Source organism: Apodemus sylvaticus, chromosome 15, assembly GCF_947179515.1.
Source record: "Apodemus sylvaticus chromosome 15, mApoSyl1.1, whole genome shotgun sequence".
NCBI classification, from domain to species: Eukaryota; Metazoa; Chordata; class Mammalia; order Rodentia; family Muridae; genus Apodemus; species Apodemus sylvaticus.
Genome location: NC_067486.1, coordinates 62,309,967 through 62,328,200, shown reverse-complemented (window position 1 = coordinate 62,328,200; position 18,234 = coordinate 62,309,967). Strand labels below are relative to the sequence as shown.

The window sequence follows — 18,234 nt, the reverse complement described above, 5'->3', positions numbered from 1 at the left end:
AGTACTTTACCAGCTGAGCTGTGTCTCCAGCTCCCGGATGATAGACATTTCTAATTTTGTGTGTTAACTGTTAGATCCTGCTGTTGCTGAAGAGGAATTGGGTTGCGTTGTTGAAAGAGCTGAATTCATTGTGAATCACTCCCATCCTTCATAGGTTTTGTGGGTTTTGAAGTACTATGAGGGCCAGCCCGAGGACCCTTTCAGCTTGGGATGATCTAGTTCAGCTATGACAGTGTGACTCTCCTGAAGATACCTTTCAGTGTTCTGCAGATTATGAGTCTCTGCTCCAACTGTGGAGCACTGTACTTGCAGCTGTAGGGAGAGCCCTGCTGCTGCCTGCCCCTGGTTAGTCTTCAGCTTTAAGTAGACATAGTTCTTGCACTCCTGGAAAGACCTGAGCTCAGAAAAGACTGTGGCTTCCTTCAGATTCCCTAAACTCTCTCTCTACCTTTCTTCCTCTGCACTTTCTCTTCTCCATTACACTGTCTTACAAATTACAGCCACCCCAGCACCTTTAAACTCCCTCCCCTTTCCCCTCCCCTTCTCTTCCCCTCTCCTTCTACTCCTCCCCCTCTCCCTCCCTTCCCCTCCCTCTCTCTCTCCCCCTTCTACCCCTCTCCCTCTCCCCCTCCCCTTCTCTTCCCCTCCCCTTCTACCCCTCTCCCTCTCCCCCTCCTCTCTCCCTTCCTCCCCCCTCCCCCTCCCCCTCCCTTCCTTTCCCCTTCACTCTCCCCCTCCCCTTCTCTTCCCCTCTCCCTCTACTTCTCTCTCCCTTTCCCTCTCCCCCCATCCTCTGCAAGACACCTAGTTTCTGTTTGGTTTGGTTCTCTCTCTTTGTGCCCAAGCACAGAATCTGCCTTCAGGCAGAATGTCTCTTAGGAGCCAAAGTCCTATGATCTGTTGCCCAATGTCTGAAAAAAAAAATTGCTTCATATGTTTTGTCTGATTTTTAAGTTGTTTATGGGAGTAAAGCAATTCTCACAGTGGGGAATTCTTCCTGGGCAGTAGTAGAAGTTCTATGAATTGCAAAATAACTTGCTAATAGATGGTGGTCACTTGACCAGAAATAGGATTATTTATAATAAAAATTAAATAAGTAGGTTAATAATTAGACTATAAGACTATTGAAAGCCCCCGTAAAACACTGTCTTGGAAAAGAATTCTGTGGTGTCTGTTAAATGCATTGTAAGTGCTGGCATTGGATCTGCTACTGTGTGTAACATTAACATAGCATCCCCAGGGGGGTTTATGTGTGGGGATGTGGGGGTGGGCTAGCTTTACAAAGGGCTTGGCAGATTTTACTCCTTGAGCCTTGCTTCTAATTCGGATGATCAGATGCCTCCCCATTACCCTCTCTGACTGCCCCCACCCCAGTCAGTCAACACTGAGGCCTTCAGCAGTTCCCAATGGCTGAGCCTTTCTTCACCCTTTCAGAACTTAGCTTAGGAGTGTGTCAGCACTGAGAGATGCACTTGTGATTGTTTGTTTGTGAATTCTGTGACTAAGTGCTGTCTTTGGGATTGTGTGCCTGTCCCATATGGAAATCTAATATCGTCATATATAGGGTTCCCGTGCTGGACATTCATGGACCAAAGGGTTTCTCAAGACTTAGTTCCCAAATCTGGGCTTCTCAGGGTCAGCTTTGAGTAAGTGATGCATCCTGTGTCTTTACCAGGGTGTCAACGGACTTTTGACTAATTTATTGCATTCTCCAACTTTCCAACCCTCCAACACTAGGGAGGAGAGCAAGAAGGTTGGAGGGGAAAGGTGGTGTCAATCTTGTTGGACTACTTCCTGTTGACTAAGGGAGTCCTTGGGGCAAGTTTGGTCTTTAACATCAGGATACCTCCAACCAGCAACAGAGGGGGGGAGGAGGAGCATTGGCCACATTCTCAGACCTCTGTGTTTGTATCCCCTCTCAAGAGTCCCCAGAATGCCAACCGTAAACTATTTTCAGCTGGCAAAATAACACCCCTGCCCAAGCATGAGACAAATCACAGTCAGCTGCTGTGGACAATCTAAAACAGCCCCATACCCCACACCTGGGATTAAAACAAAAACATATTCCCCTAATTAACATTTCTGTGTTTTAAAAGGAACCAATATTCCTCACTACACCAGGGAGTCTCAGTTTGGCACATGCAGGCACAGTTGGCAATGACTGGCGGCTGTTGAAACTGGTAGGCGAGCGCCAGGCCTGCTGCCAAGCATCCTCTCTTCAAAGCGTCGTCCAGACAACTAAGCATTGTCAAGCCAAAAATAGGCCTCCAGGTTACCACTGCGACGGAGAAGACGATGCGAAGATGATGTGAAAGCACATGTCCTTCCGGACTGTCAGAATGCAGCCTGCCCTGGGATTTGTAACATTGCTCTGTGCTGGAAGACTCGGGCGGGAAGCAGAGGATGGTTGGAAGGAAGAAAGAGAGAAAAAGAAAGACCCTTCCCGTTGGAATTCCAACAAAATTAGGAGACGAATATCCAGGCCTTGTTTGCTTCTTAATTTTATATTCAGTCATCTGTCCAGACAGCACAAGGATTCAAATGCTTGATGGGAGACAGCGGACTCTAATTTTCTCGTGATTGCTCTGTCATGAAGCTGGTAAATAATTCAGGAACATGGTAGAAGCCAGTGGCTGGGCAACACCTGGTGCTGTATTGTTTATGTTTGGAGTCAAGTACAGACTCCAAAAGCCACACTCGGCACCTGTCACAATTGCTCTGCTTTAGCCATGGGTCTAGTGTTCAGAGACTGCTGATTAATAGCAATTTCCTACACACACACACACACACACACACACACACCCTATGCTGGGTGCTTTCAAAAACACAAAGCAGAAATGGCAACCTCTTACATTCCCGTGATTAACCCCAAATCTAGTTTTTCATATCAAAGGATGGATTGGTTTTATAAAGTAGGGATAAGATTCAGGTATATCCAGTCTGTGTGTGACCAATGGACCACATGCACCACCCTCCTCTCTCTCTCCTCCCCTCCCTCTCGTCCCCACATCTTTCTTTGTAGCCAGACTGGCCAACACCTGCACTCCCAGCTCAGGTCTTCCAAGCTCTGAGACTACTTGGCTTCTCTTCTGATCACAGTAATCATAGTATGAATATTTTCTGAGAGAAATAACATCTCCTCAGCCCTCTCTCTAGAACCCAACTACCCCATCACAGCTCCATGATTCTGATAATTTAAAAACCAGTACATGGGCCCCAGAGGAGATTGGAACTCCACAGGAAGACCAACAGAGTCAACTAACCTGGATCCCCAGGCCCTCAGAGACTGAACTACCAACCAAAGAACATTCACCGGCTGAACCTAGGCCTCCCCACACATATGTTACAGATGTGCAGCTTGGTCTTCATGTGGGTTCTGAACAATTGGAACAGGGGCTATCGCCAAAGCTGTTGCCTGTATGTGGGATACATTCTTCTAGATGGGCTGCCTTGTCTGGCCTCAATGGGACAGAAAGCACCTAGCCTCACAGAGACTTAACGATTCAGTGATACCCGGGGGAGGGGCCCACCTCCTCAGAGAAGAAGGGGACAGGGTGGGGGAAGGATTGTGGGAGGGGGTGACAGGGAGTGAGCAGGATGTAGAGTGAATAAGTAAAAAAAAAAAGTTTAATTAAATTTAAAAAAATAAATAAATAGATAAAAACCAGTACACGTTTGGGCAACTCACCTGTCTGAACATGGAAGGCTCTTCCTCATCCTGAGAGACGAGAGACAATATGGGCTCTTGATGCCAGAATCACCCAGGATCAAACATGTGGTGACATGGAGCGAGGAACTGTGTGGGAAGATCTTAGGACATGAACTTGGGGGAGGGAAAAGGGGATGCAGTGCCTTATAAATCAAAAGTAAGGTTTTTAAAGAGCTTCACCATTAGAAGGCTCTAAAAAATGCAGACATCGTTACCTAGACATTATGAAATGTACTTTATCTCTATTTTTCTAGTATCTATTACAATCAGTTTTAAATATATTTGTTAAAACATTTTATATTTTAAAACATTGTGATATACATGTACAAGTATATTCCTACACATGGTAGAACGTAACCCTATATAGTTAAAATAGGAAAATTATTTTAAACCTGTGTGTGCATGTTTCTTAGCCAGTCTAACTGCTTTCCTCTAGGGCCCAGTGTGGGAGCAGTTGGAACGCTGACTGCCCTCTGGTGGAGACCCAGAATCAATTTGTTATGTGACCTGAGAGGCCTACTCTTGATCATGGGGTACCCACTGGCAGCCAGGGTCCAGCTGAAGAACTTCTGGTCTTTGAATATGTCTGACGAAGGAGACTAATGAAACAACCCTTCACTTCCACTTGGATCCATTTTTTTTTTTTTAAATCCTGGATTTGGACTCTGGAGGCCCCTCTGAGATGGAGCCTTGGGCAAAAAGACTCAAGCTGTTTCTGTGCTTTAGCAAACGGTTTGCATCCTTGACCGGGAATAGCCAAGACTGAGTCGATGCCCACAGAGGGGCATGTGGTGACATGGAGCCGGAAATCAACTGCTCTGAATTTTGTGATGGTTTTCCTGGCCAAGAGCTGGATCGGAGACCCCTTCATGATCTTTGCAAGACAACCATTGTAAGTGAGCAGCATGGGGCATTATATAGATGCCGTGGCACTACATGAATATACGGTGGTGGGAATGGTGGTGGTGGTGAAGGAGGAGGGAGAGGAGGAGGGGAGGAGGAAGAGGAGGAGGAGGAAGAGGAGGAAGAGGAACTGCCCATGTAGGACAAGGATTGCCCTGATTTGGTGCCGTCTGTAGATCCTTTATTCTCTTGCTTGTTTGGTCTTTGTTTTGTTTCCTTGTGTATCCCTGGCTGTCCTGGAACTCATTCTGTAGACCAGGCTAGCCTGGGACTCCTGCCTCTGCCTCTTGAGTGCTCAGATTAAAGGTGCGATCCTTCATTCTTAACCGCTTCTCTTTTTCTTCTACCTCCAGACTGACCCCCAGCACAGTAGTGCGGACATCTCCCCACTGTCTCCTGCCCTCCTGGGTATTATCTGGACCTTTCTCAGCTGTGGATTACTTCTGGTGCTTTTCTTTCTGGCTTTCACAATTCGCTGCAGGAAGAACAGGTAAGCAGCCTCCTGCCTAGAGTCTTGTCCCTTGTAATCAGAACTGTGAAACCCAGAATGCTGACGTCATCTTGGCACCAATTGCCACTAGCCTAGCCAGGGTCCCAGTGCAGAGGCTGTGACATAAGGACCTTGTCTGCCATGCTCCCCTCTGGGCCTCTAACACTTAGAACAGATTGACACATAATGGACACGGTAAGTGTGCTTGGTGGTCTTGCAAGGGAGGATGCTTAAATCCAAGTGGTAAGTGCTGCCAAGAAAAGAACTGTAAAGGGATTGTGTATGGGGAAGAGACCTACACGATTTCTATAATGTAAACTAGTGCACCATCGGCAAATTATACAGTGATAGCATTGTCTCCCATGTGGTTTGCTCCCAGTAAGCCAGTATTTGAAAGCATTCAGTGGCGAGCTTTGTCCGCTGAAACAAATGAAACTTTGGGCTGGAGAGGCAGTTCGGTTGACAAAGTGCCTACCTAGCATCCACAAAATGGTAGGTTTAGTCTTCAGTATCGCATAGAACCATAGACTGTTCCCTAGACATAGCAGGACATGCGCGTGCGTGCACACACACACACTTATGCATGCAGACACACAAAGATACAGACAGACAGACAGACAGACAGACTTATGCATACAGATACACACAGACAGACACACACACTTATGCATGCAGACACACACAGATACAGACAGACAGAGACACACACACACTTATGCATGCAGACACACTTATGCATGCAGACACACTTATGCATGCAGACACACACAGATACACACAGACAGACACACACACACACTTATGCATGCAGACACACACAGATACAGACAGACAGAGACACACACACACTTATGCATGCAGACACACACAGATACACACAGACAGACAGACAGACACACACACACACTTATGCATGCAGACACACTTATGCATGCAGACACACACAGATACACACAGACAGACACACACACACACTTATGCATGCAGACACACACAGATACACACAGACAGACAGAGACACACACACACACTTATGCATGCAGACACACACAGATACACACAGACAGACACACACACACACACACACTTATGCATGCAGACACACACAGATACACACAGACAGACAGACAGACAGACAGACAGACAGACACACACACACACACAACCTCAGACTGAAATGAAGCAGATAATCTGATTGTTTTTGACTACTGTCCCGGCTCTACAGTCTTTCTGACCACTCTTCCTCAGGCATCCATGAGCCTTGAGGGGAGGGCTTTGATATATGAGACGTCCCATTTAAGGCTGAGCACTCTCCACTCTTCTGTTTTCTGTGTGTTGAGCAGCTGTGAATCTCTGTATTAATTGCCATCTACAAGAAGAAGCTTCTCTGGTGAAGGCTGAGTGGTATATTGATCCGTGGATGTCGTTAGGAGTCATTTTATTGCTGTGTTGATTTAGCAGAATAATAGTAGTGGCTTTTCCACTGGGGCCCATGACCTTGCTGACAGTCTCAGGGAAAAACAGTTACTCCCATAGCATCCCCTCTGCTGTTGCATAGGTGAGTATGCCTTGTTAAAAAGGTCAGTACTATAGCTCACAGGTTCATAGTTAGGTGAGCTTGATAATTGTCTTTTTTCCCTGGGGTAGCATGAATAAAACCTCACTACACCATGAAAAGTAGACAGTTGATTAAGCTTCCTGGAAAATAGCAGTTAGATTTCTCCACATTCAATGATTCAAGTATATGATGTCTTTAACAATAGGGTATTAAAAGGGACCTACTTCTAAAAAACAAATATAATAACCTTTTATGTCTTTAGTCTCAGATAATCTGATTATATAGGAAATCCAAAAGAAAAGATCTTTAAAACAAACCCAATCATAGTTAAATTTACCCATTTATATATATGTATATATGTATACATGCATGCACATTATATATAATACATGTGTACAAATATATGTATATATGTATATGTACATAATATATGTATATACATATATGTGTATATACATACACATGTATATATAAATACATGTGTGTGTGTGTGTGTATCAGCAAGTTGTTCACTTGAAGAACCTAGAATACCCAACTTTCAAAAAGATTTCAACCCAGATTTCAAAAAGCATAAAGTCACTAGGACCCACCCAATTTCAGGACTTACCACACAGACACGATAATAAAGTCAGTTTTGTACTGGCAAATATAAACATGCACATTAAAACTAAGGTCACACAGAAGTAAACCCACATTTTTGTGGCCCATAGATAACAACCAAGAGCAAAGGCAATTTCATGGTAAAGTTCACTTTCTTCAACAAAGAACACTGGAAAAACTAGATGCCCACAGCAAAGACGCGCCTTTGACCTACATACACCATGTACCACGTTCAGAACTAAAATTCCAAACTGTAATGTTTATTCAGAAATAATAGAAAATGTGATACTGGAAAAATATTCCTTGGATAAAATATCAAAAGTACAAACTATAAAAGAAAATGTTGAAAAATTCAGCTTCATAAGAATAAAAAAAACAAATTCTCTTCCAAGGAGAATCTTGAGAGTATTTTTTTAAAAGCTATGGATTGGAATGAAATATTTATAAATCTGATAAAGTGCTTCTATTTGTATGTGTTGGCACACACTGTGGGTAAGAGTGCATTGTGGTAAAACTATTGTGAAAAACTTGCCCACTGGTGTCTTTCAAAATTCAGTTCCCAACCATCTTACTCTTGAGTTTTTACTTAAGAGAAATGACTCTATGTCTATAGAAAGAGTTATAATGATTGTTCATAGGAACTAATATTTTAATAGCCTGAATCTGGAAATAGCATAAATATTCATCAATAAATGAACACAGAAAAAATACTACATGCTCATGTGATAGAATATTATTCAGTAATAAAAAGAATAAATTGCTGATTTAGACAAATATAGATAAATCTGAAAATAATTGTACTGAGTAAAAGAGACAAGGCAAAAAATGCTTTTATAATTCCAGTTACGCAAAATGCTAGAGAAGTAATCCATTGCTAACTGACTTGTGCTAGGAGAAAGGTCAGCAGCTGACTGCAAATGAGTGAGGTTGGCAAAAAGAGACAAGAAAGAGGACTTTTGAAAGGTCATGCGGGACACTTAGCTCTGAGTGTCCATCACCTTGTTAGTAGTGACACAAACATGAGAAAGAGCTTGTATTGGGCCTGGAGAGATGGCTCCCTGGATGCTCATCTAGAGACTCTGGTTCCATTCCCAGCACCCACCTTCTTGTAATTCCATCCCCAGGGCATTAGACGCCTTCTTCTGGCCTCCATAGGCACTGCATACACATGGTACACAGATATAAATGTTCAGCCAAACACACATACACATAAAATAAATGCTATACAAACATTCTTATGTTTCTGAGAAAGCTCTCGTGTGGAATAAAGTATATGATATGGAGTATGTTTTTTCTAAATGGCTTGCTAAGTATCTTAAGACCATCTGATAACTTACTAGATGTTAATAATTAATATAAAAATCCCCTTAGATTCTTTACAAACTTATTAATAAGGATATTCCTTTAATAATATTCTTATTAAACTGTAAGGATCACACTAACTTTACTGTTGAAACTGTTAAATAGCTCAGGCCCTGCAGGAAGCTCTCCCAGTGCTTACTCTGACATGCACGACATAGGGTTTAACTTGTATGCTCTACATTAAGCTAACCTTGTTCAATAAGCCCTTTTATTCTTAGACTTTATTTTACTATTACTGGAGATGATCGTTATAGATGATAGATGGACATCTTGTTGAATCTCAAAACTGCTTCTGGAATTCCCATCATAATCTTCAGTAAAATGTTTCTGTCTGAGAAATATGAGTTATAAAAATTGTGTAGCATGTGAACATTTACTCTAGTTGCAACATTCTCAACCTGTTACTGTCTCATAAATGTTAGCAAAAGACCAAAGTCAACTGGTTCAGAGCCAAAGTAGTCAACACTCTTGACAATACCAGTAGGCAGCTGCCTGTTAGAGTCGTTGGCTCTCAGGACAATGAAGGGACTGTGGACACAGTCCATATGCAGAGAAGACAAGGGAAGAAAGGCCTGTGATGGACGCTTGCATAGCCTCTGAGTTACCTGTCAAGAAGAAGGGACTCAGTCCAAAGGATTCATGATCTTTATGGTGAGGTATAAGCTAGGTGTGTGAGGTGGGGAAGGAGAGAGAGAGAGAGAGAGAGAGAGAGAGAGAGAGAGAGAGAGAGAGAGAGAGAGAGAGAGAGAGAGAGAGAAGGAGAAGATGCTACCTGATCTTCCAAGGTTGCTCATGTATTATACAGTCCTGAGAAGGGCCAGGAAAAAGAACAGGCATGCACTTGTGTCTTGGAGCACTCGGCAAGGGTATGCAGAGCTGTTCCTGTGTCCGTGGTAGCTTTGCACCCATCTCAGAACTCTGCATAAAGGCACCTTCCATCTCTGTAGGAGTGGCAGTCAGATGCCCAGACTGAAAGTGCCCTTTGCTATGCCCCCTCAGTCCCTCTCAGTTCCTCCCAGTTAGGGTCGGCACACAGGTCCTCCGAGGGCCTCTGGCAGAGCTGGGTCTCACAGTCTAATGTGCTTTGCTGTGTTTGCCCTCTGCCTTCAGAAGACCCACACTCTGGCTCCCAAGCACTGCCGCCTGCCCTTTCTGGATGCTCTGCCTTTCAGGTTTTATGTCATTGATCTTCATCACAGAAGTCCTTAGCATCTCCATGCTTTTTGGAGAAGTCTTTAATGCACCTTTTTTTTTTTCATTCCTCCCATTTCTGAGAGTGTTTTATTATCATCTGAATGAGGCCGATCTTATTCCCATCAATAGGAAATGTTTAGTGTGCTGCATGCTTATGAACCCAGGATACTGAGTAAAATATGATTTATGGGTTTCTGAGACCTTGAAATTTATCTGTCCCCTGGGTAGAGCAAGTCGAGCTACATTCTGGTTTTTTTTTAAAAAAAAAAAAAAAGCTTCCAGGCAGAAGAGGAGCTAGTGGGGGAGGGAGAGGACCAGCAGGGAGGGTAGCGACTGGGGAAGGGTCAAAACAAAGAATTATGAAAATGCCATAATGAAATTTGTTGCCTTGTAAACTGATTTTTAACAAATTAATTTTAAGATTCAGTTTGCAGCCCAATGCCTTCCTGCTGGGTAGGATCTGTGCTGTTTTTCATATTGATTGTCCCAGGCCTGTCATTGCTGTGGTTTGATTCATTGGAGCTGAGAGCAAGGTGAGGAGAAGGACAGGGTAGCAATACCAATCACCTTTGCCTGAGAAAGCTTGCACACTGGAGCCCTGGGATCGTCGCTGTAATCCCCAACATGGCGAAGGCTGAAGAAGGAAAGGCGTTCCACCCCAGAATTAACACTGACTGTGTAGCTCAAGTTAGGATGACGTTGCAGGGTCAGGGGCTGGATGAGGCAGAGGGACCAGGAACAGACCCTGGCTCTACCACCACAGAAGTTAAGATTCAGAGAAGGAAAATATTATTTGGGTCGTCATCTCCAAGGGATCGGGCAGCGAGCTAAAACTAGATGTAGTGTCATGAGGTCAGAGGCCACTGGCGTGTGGGGATGGGACAGGAAGAGAGATGCAAAGCCAAGGTGAGGCAGTGCACAGGAAGGTCTTTCTTGGGCCCTGTGTGTGGGATGGAATGTGGCGAGAGTGTGTGGCGGTTAATGAGGCAGTAGGGTTAACCCGTAGGAGCAGCCTCAGCCCAGTGGTTTGGTCCTCTTTAGCCGTGTGGAAGACAGGCCTAGGTGGATATTAAGCCTAGATGAACTGCTCACACGGTGCATATGTGATGTGGATTCACATAACTAGCCAGGCCTAGTGGCACAAGCCTTAGGAGCCAGAAGCAGGAGGATCAAGAGCTCAAGACCAGCCTGGGCTACATGGTGAAATTTCTGTCGGAGGAAACCAAAAATAAATAAGCAACTTAAAATAAAAATAGACACATAGGCCAGCAGGATAACTAAGTGGCCCTTGCCACCAAGCCAGACCCTGAGTTCAATCCCAAGGGCCCATAGAGTGGAAAGACATAACAGTCTTCCATAAGTTGTCCTCTGACCTCCACATGCATACACACAAGCACACTAGATAGATAGATACATACATACATACATACATACATACATACATATATACATATGCATACATACATATATACAAGATAGATAGATACATACATACATATATACATACATATGCATACATACATATATACAAGATAGATAGATAGATAGATAGATAGATAGATAGATAGATAAGTAGAAATCTGAACACAATGGTCATTACCCTATTATAGCTGATGGTGGGTGGAATTTACGGAATTGGGAGGAGGGAGTTTTAACTCTCTTACTAAATAATGAGATCCTGGAAACTTTAAAAACAATTTAAGGCCTATTTTTATTTTCATTGATGGTTTGCCTGTACGCATGTCTGTGCACCATGTGCAAGCAATGCCCTCAGAAGCCAGATATGGACCCCAGATCCCCCAAACTGGAATTACAGGCAGATGTGAGCTGCCATAGAAATGCTGGGACCCGAACCCCAGTTCAGTATTCTTAACCACTGAGACATCTCTCCACCCCCTCTTCTTGAGTTGTTAATACTTTTGTTTAATATTTATTTATTAGTGGTACTGAGGGTAGAACCTAGGGTCTTGCTCATTCCAGGCAATTAGTCTACCACTGGCCACACCCCAGCTCCTGAGGGCTGTCATCTTTGCCCTCCACTGTACCCAGACTATGCTGTTTCCCAGAGGAACACTTCAGCTGGCCTGGAATAAAATCAGGTACAAGGATAGCTCTTGGAGGTCAAACAAGTCCTTTTCCCTCGTTCACAGTTTCAGCTCTACAGACTGTGTGGCAAAGCAACTGCCTTGCTCTGTGACCCTTTGACCTACCACTTGCCCCTTGCCAGGCTCCAGGCACGACATGGTAAGCTCCTGATGCCCAGCCCTTCTGCCTACAGTTCTACTGAACCATCTTCCCAGGCCCATTGTCCCACTGAAACCCATCTGCTCTCCGCACACTATTGGTCATGTGGGCTGTACTTTTAGAAGGCCTTCGTGCGCTCAGGGTCTTACACAGCTGGCTATTGTTTATAAAAGTAGCTACTGGAGCCAGCATGGTAATGTGTGACTTTACTCCCAGCTCTCTGGAGGTAGAGGCAGGCAGATCTGTGAATTCAAGGCCAGATTGGTATACATACGGAGTTCTGGGTCAGCTGGGACTAGATAGAGACCCTATCTTTTAAATTAAACACACACACACACACACACATGCACGCACATACATGCACGCACACCAAATTGTCACAGTATGCCAGATACTATGTAGGTTCTGGGGTCATATTAAAGGACAAGCTAGATACACACAACAACAACAACAACAACAACAAAATCACATTTTTCATGGAATTTGTTTTCTCAAAGTACGAGTCAGAAAATAAATAAATAAAGAAAATAAATAAATACATGGGATTTTTAGTGAAAAGAGATAGAGGATATGAGTTCTCAGGGTAGCAAGGGTAGTTTAGACAGTGTGGCCAGGGAAAACCTCACTGATAGGTAACACTTGAGACTAGATTAGAACGGCTTGGGAACAAGTCATTAGGAAAGACCAACCCCGACAGAAGGAACAGAGAGGACAAGGCCCCTGAAGAAGGGACATGCCCAGTGGTCAAAGAAAAGGAAGGAGAGCGAGCGGTAGGGCTGGAGAGGATTGAATGAACCACACGAGGAGCAGATGAGGTCAGAGAAGCAATTCACGGGTACTTTGTAAGTCGATGTAGTTAGTGCACCCTGAATGAGACGGGCAGCCATGGTAGGATTTGAAGCTGAGAAAGAACATGGCTTGACTTCCACTGGGTAGGAAGTATAGCTGACGTTCTGTGAATAGAATAATAACATTTAATGGAGCTGTGCAGAACTACCTTAAATAAAACCTTCGCTCTGGGTGCCTTCATCCAGACACCTGAATGGTAAAACTTAGAAATTCCTAGGAATGCTTGGACAGTGACTCTTGGCTACCTTCTACTCTTGGATAGTAAGTGGGCACCAGCCTGGGCTGGGGTTCCCCAGCAGAGCATATCTGTACCCACTCTTCCCTCTGCAGTGTCTTTGTCACCACTGGAGGGTTGTCAACACATAGAAGAGGCTCTCAGGGGACAGTGCCCTTCATTGTCTAAGCTAAGAGAAACTTAGTACTGAGAGGGTTGAATGCTTAACTCCAATGGTACTATTCTTTTTAAATTTTATTTTCATTATTTGGGAGAGGTGGGAGGGAAGAGGGAGAGAGAGAATGAGTGCAGGCCATTGAAGTGGCCATAGGTGGTGTCAAATATCTCTGGAGCTGGAGTTACAGATGGTTGTGAGCCACCCGATGTGAGTACTAGGAACTGAGCCCAGGTCCTCTGAAAGACCAGTACGTGCTTCTAACCACTAAGCCACCTCTCCAGCCCCTCCGATGTACTAATTGTGTATACTTGGGGATAGTATGGGCTACAGGATAAAAAGGAAAGAAACAAAGAAAGTCAGGTTCCAGCATTACTGAATAAAGATAGGAAATACTATATTGTCTTATATTCAAACAATATGGAAACTGTTATTCAAGAAGAGAACAATTGCTAAATTTCTCTACATTAAAACTAAAAAAGTGAGTGTAGTGGTGCACGCCTATAATCCGAGCACTCAGGTAGCAGAGGCAGGGGGACGTCTGTGAGTGAAGCTCCAAGACAGGAGTACGTAGAGAGATCTTATTGATAGGTAGGCAGACAGACAGACAGACAGACAGATAGATACTGACATTTTCTGTTTGTTAAAAATGCTACTAAATCCAGGCGGTGGTGGCACACGCCTTTAATCCCAGCATTTAGGAGGCAGAGGCAGGCAGATTTCTGAGTTCGAGGCCAGCCTGGTCTACAGAGTGAGTTCCAGGACAGCCAGGTCTATACAGAGAAACCCTGTCTCAAAAAAAAAAAAAAAAAAGCTACTAAAAAATAGCCAAGCTGTAGAGTAAGAGAGCATACTCACAGCATATGTATCAGTAAAGGATTTTTATCCCGAATGAAGACCTATAAATCAGTAAGAAAAACAGGGAAAATACACCATTTTTTCTTTTGTTGAAGATAGATTCTTTTCTCATAATATATCCCAATTATAGTTTCCCCTTCTTCTACTCCCAGTTCCTTCCCTCCCCCACTCCCTTCCAGATCCACTCCCTTTCTGTCTCTCATCAGAAAAGGACAGGCTTCTCAGAGATAATGACCAAACATGACAAACTGAAACATAGTAAGAGGAGGTTTTTTTTTTCTAGATAAAAGATATAAGTAACTCTTCCCAAACAAATTTATCTAGATAGCCAATATGTGAATAATGGTTGATCAGAAACACGCAGATTGAGGTCACAGTGGGTAAGTAAGGTCACGTGCTTACTTAATGTCTAGTTGGGAAAAAAATGGACCAAATTAAGTTTGGAGAAGATGAGGAGCAGCAGAAGTCCCAATGCGTTGTTGTGGAAGGGTGGCTGCTTCACCAGAGAGATGTGCCAGGCGCCTCCTGGTTTCAGACATTGTGTGAATGTCATGACACCTTGCACAGTCCTAGACAGCGGAGTCTACTAGAGACGTAGACCACTGCTGTGCATGCAGACTGTATTCCTGTGGTGTCTGAGCGTATGTATAGATACATTCACTTTGCAAAAATGTCTAGCGAAATCTATAAACCTCGAACATATTCATACCCTGCCTCTCTGAAATCCCAGCAAAACTTCACATATTGCCGCCAAAATACACTTACTAGAATATTCCTCGAAGTACTATTTATAACAAACCTATTTCAGACCATTTTGTATTACTGTAACAGAACATCTAAGGCTAAGTTCCATGTAAAGAGAAGAGCTTTATTTAGCTCATGATTCTGGGAGCTGGAGAGGCCAAACAGAATCATGCTACTATTGGGTAAGGGGTCCCTGGCTCTATCACAACATGACAAAGAACTAAAAATACTCAAAAGAGGCCAACGTTAAAACTTCTATGCCCGCCCCAAAGGATGGAGAGACAGCTCTGCAGTTAAGAGAATATACTGTTCTTGCAAAGGACCAGAGTTCAGTTTCCACGTCAGGTGCTCACAATTGTTTGTAGCTCCAGTTTCAGAGGCTATAAGGCCTCTGAACTCAGTCACCTTCGCCCATCTTCCAGACTCCCTACCCCACCCCACCCTACCCTGCACATACAAATAATTAAAAATGTAATCTTAAAGCAACAATAGCGTTTGTATTGCCCTGCAGAGCATCATAAAGAAAGTGAAGTGAACCTATTGGATAAAGGGGCTGGAGCAGTAGCCCAGTGGTTAAGAGCCAGATATAATCCTATCTGCTGTTCCAGAGGACCCAGGTTCAAATCCCAGCACTCACATAGCAGCTCACAGCTGTCTGTGACTCCAGATCCAGGGAATCTGACACTCCCACATAGACAGACAAACACTCCGGCAAAAACACCAATGCACATAAAATAAAAACATCCTAAAAAAGAAAATGTTTTAAAGTTGTATATCAGGAAAAGGATTTCTACCTGGATATTTGAAAAATGCTTACAACCCAATAACAAAAGACAAAACCTCGCTCTGCCCGTTGTGTTTGAGACAACAGTCTTGTGCAGAACGTAAGCTCACTCTTGTGATAAAGATTGCAAATTGTTTGAGCTGTGGTGGAAAACAGCATAAGTGGGCTGGGAATCTGAACAGATGTATCAAAACATGGCAGGCACTTCAGTTACTGGGAAGAGGGAGGCAGGCCAAACCCAGTCACACACCTCTTTAGGCCCACTGAGATGACTGTAATAAAAACAAACAAACAAACAAAAAAACATTAACCAGTGTTTCGGGGGCTATCGGGGACTTACAGCACGTACTTCCTATGGGAGGGATGTAAAGCGGTTCAGCTGCTATGGACGTCCCTTGAGAGCCCCCAGAATGCTGAGTGGCAACGATTAAGTTCCTAGATCTGTATCTGAGGAGATGAGGACATATGTCCACATCAAAACTTATAAATGGATCCATCGAACTACTTATGATCAGCTCCAAAGTGGAAGCTAACCCAAGTGTCAGTTTTAAAAGCCAGCCACAAAGCATCATGCACTGTACCGATTCCCTTTCATAAAAAAAGTTCAAAGTCAGAACTCACTAATTACAGTGCTAAAGTCAACGCAGAGTCTTGCCTTTAGCAAGAGGGAAAGGCAGTAATTATGACGTGGCTGTAATCTTGTAACTTTGGGACTTGGGTTATCATCCCATAGATGTTCGCTTCATAGTAATTCACGAAACTACACACTTAAAAAATAGCTTTCTTGACTGAGCAGTGGTGACACACCCCTTTAATTTCAGCACTTTGGGAGACAGAGGCAGGTGGGTCTCTGAGTTTAAGGCCAGCCTGGACTACAGAGTTCCCAGGACAGCCAGGGCTACACAGAGAAACCCTGTCTTGGAAAAAAAAAGGTTTTCCTTGTCCATTACTTTTTAAAGGTAAATTGCCAGGAATCTGTAATTATAGGAGTCATGGACAGGAAGTAGCTGCACCTTCAGGGGACTGTGGAATTCGAGCACCAAGAGTCAACTTCCAAGCACCCCATTTAAGTAGTCCGAGATGTCATAAGCACTGTGCTCCCCCGAATTCATACACGGCTAACTGTATGTGTCCTAATGTGACTGTGTTTGGAGACAGCGTGTTTAAAGTTAAATGAAGTTAAATTAGGTCACAGCACTAGTCCCTTAAGGCTGGTGTCCAGGGAGCAAAGATCGCAGAAGCACCTGCTCTCCAGAAAACTGCCTGCAAGGACTCCGCAGGCAGGCAGCTGTCTGCACGCTGGGATGGACAGCGTCACTACAAAACGGCCTTGCCCAAGACATGATCCTGGACTTCCACCCTCCTGGAGTTTGAGAAAATAAAATCAACTCTCTGGCATTTTGTCACGGCGGTGAGCGCAGAATAGTGTGGCAGATACTCGCAAGGATTCAGCTGCCTTTCCTCCTCTGACCAACCCTACCATCTCAGGATTTAGTCAAAAGTTTTCCATTTCCATTGCTTTTGGGAATGTAACTGAATATCCTCATTTGATTGGAGTACTAACTAGGTTTGAAAACCAGTCTGGGTTGGGCAGTGGTGACACATGCCTTTAATCTCGGCACTTAGGAGGCAGAAGCAGGAGGATTTCTGAGTTCAAGACTGTCCTGGTTTCACAGTGAGTCCAGCCTGAGTGAGTCCAGGACAGCCAGGGATATCCAGAGAAACCCTGACTTGAAAAATGAAAAAAGAAAGAAAGAAAGAAAGAAAGAAAGAAAGAAAGAAAGAAAGAAAGAAAGAAAGAAAGAAAGAAAGAAAGAAAGAAAGAAAGAAGGAAAGAAAGAAGGAAAGAAAGAAAGGAAAAGAAAAGGAAGAAAAGAAAAGAAAAGAAAAGAAAAGAAAAGAAAAGAAAAGAAAAGAAAAGAAAAGAAAAGAAAAGAAAAAGAAAAACAATCTGACATTAATCCACACCTGATCCCTCCCAGTGCCATCTCCCCTTCTTCCCCTGAGGCTTGGGGTTTGCTTTTCTCTGTATAATTCATCAGATAGTAAACATGTTTTCAAGCATTTTGAATTTTGCAGCTCTCAATGGCAATGGTAAGCGACTCTCCTCCCTCCCTCCCCCATACTGTGTGTGTGTGTGTGTGTGTGTGTGTGTGTGTGTGTGTGTGAGAGAGAGAGAGAGAGAGAGAGAGAGAGAGAGAGAGAAGCAGCGATGCTAATCTATGCACAATGACCTTTGTTTCTATCCGACTGAGCAGATGTAGGAATTAATCATTGTCACTCCTGGATGGCGCAGCTGCAGCTGTCCCCCTCCCCACCCCTCCCCACCCCTCCCCGCTGCCTTTCTTGCCCCTGATAGATTTATTAGTATCTTTTGTCTGTTGGAAAACATGCCTCAGCAGAAAAGAACTAGAAAACTGGAGTCACTTATCTGTAAGTTTAGATTTCTAGAAACCTTTTACCCCCCCTCCACCCACACACATCTTTAAATACACACCCTGAACCTTTAAAAGAAATGGGAGAAGAGCAGAAAGCAATACCAACTGACCA

The 18,234-nt window shown here is 43.8% G+C and overlaps 1 protein-coding gene across 2 annotated transcripts in view; it reads left to right on the top strand.

Moving 5' to 3' along the window:
• The first annotated feature begins 4,172 nt into the window (after positions 1 to 4,172).
• Positions 4,173 to 18,234, top strand: part of Gpr156 (G protein-coupled receptor 156) — a 59,671-nt gene continuing 45,609 nt past the window's right edge. For both annotated transcript variants that reach the window (XM_052158442.1, XM_052158441.1), the window contains exons 1-2: positions 4,173 to 4,601; positions 4,966 to 5,102. In XM_052158442.1, the coding sequence (XP_052014402.1) occupies positions 4,506 to 4,601; positions 4,966 to 5,102 (233 nt within the window). In that variant the 5' untranslated portion in view covers positions 4,173 to 4,505. The remainder of the gene's footprint in view (positions 4,602 to 4,965; positions 5,103 to 18,234) is intronic.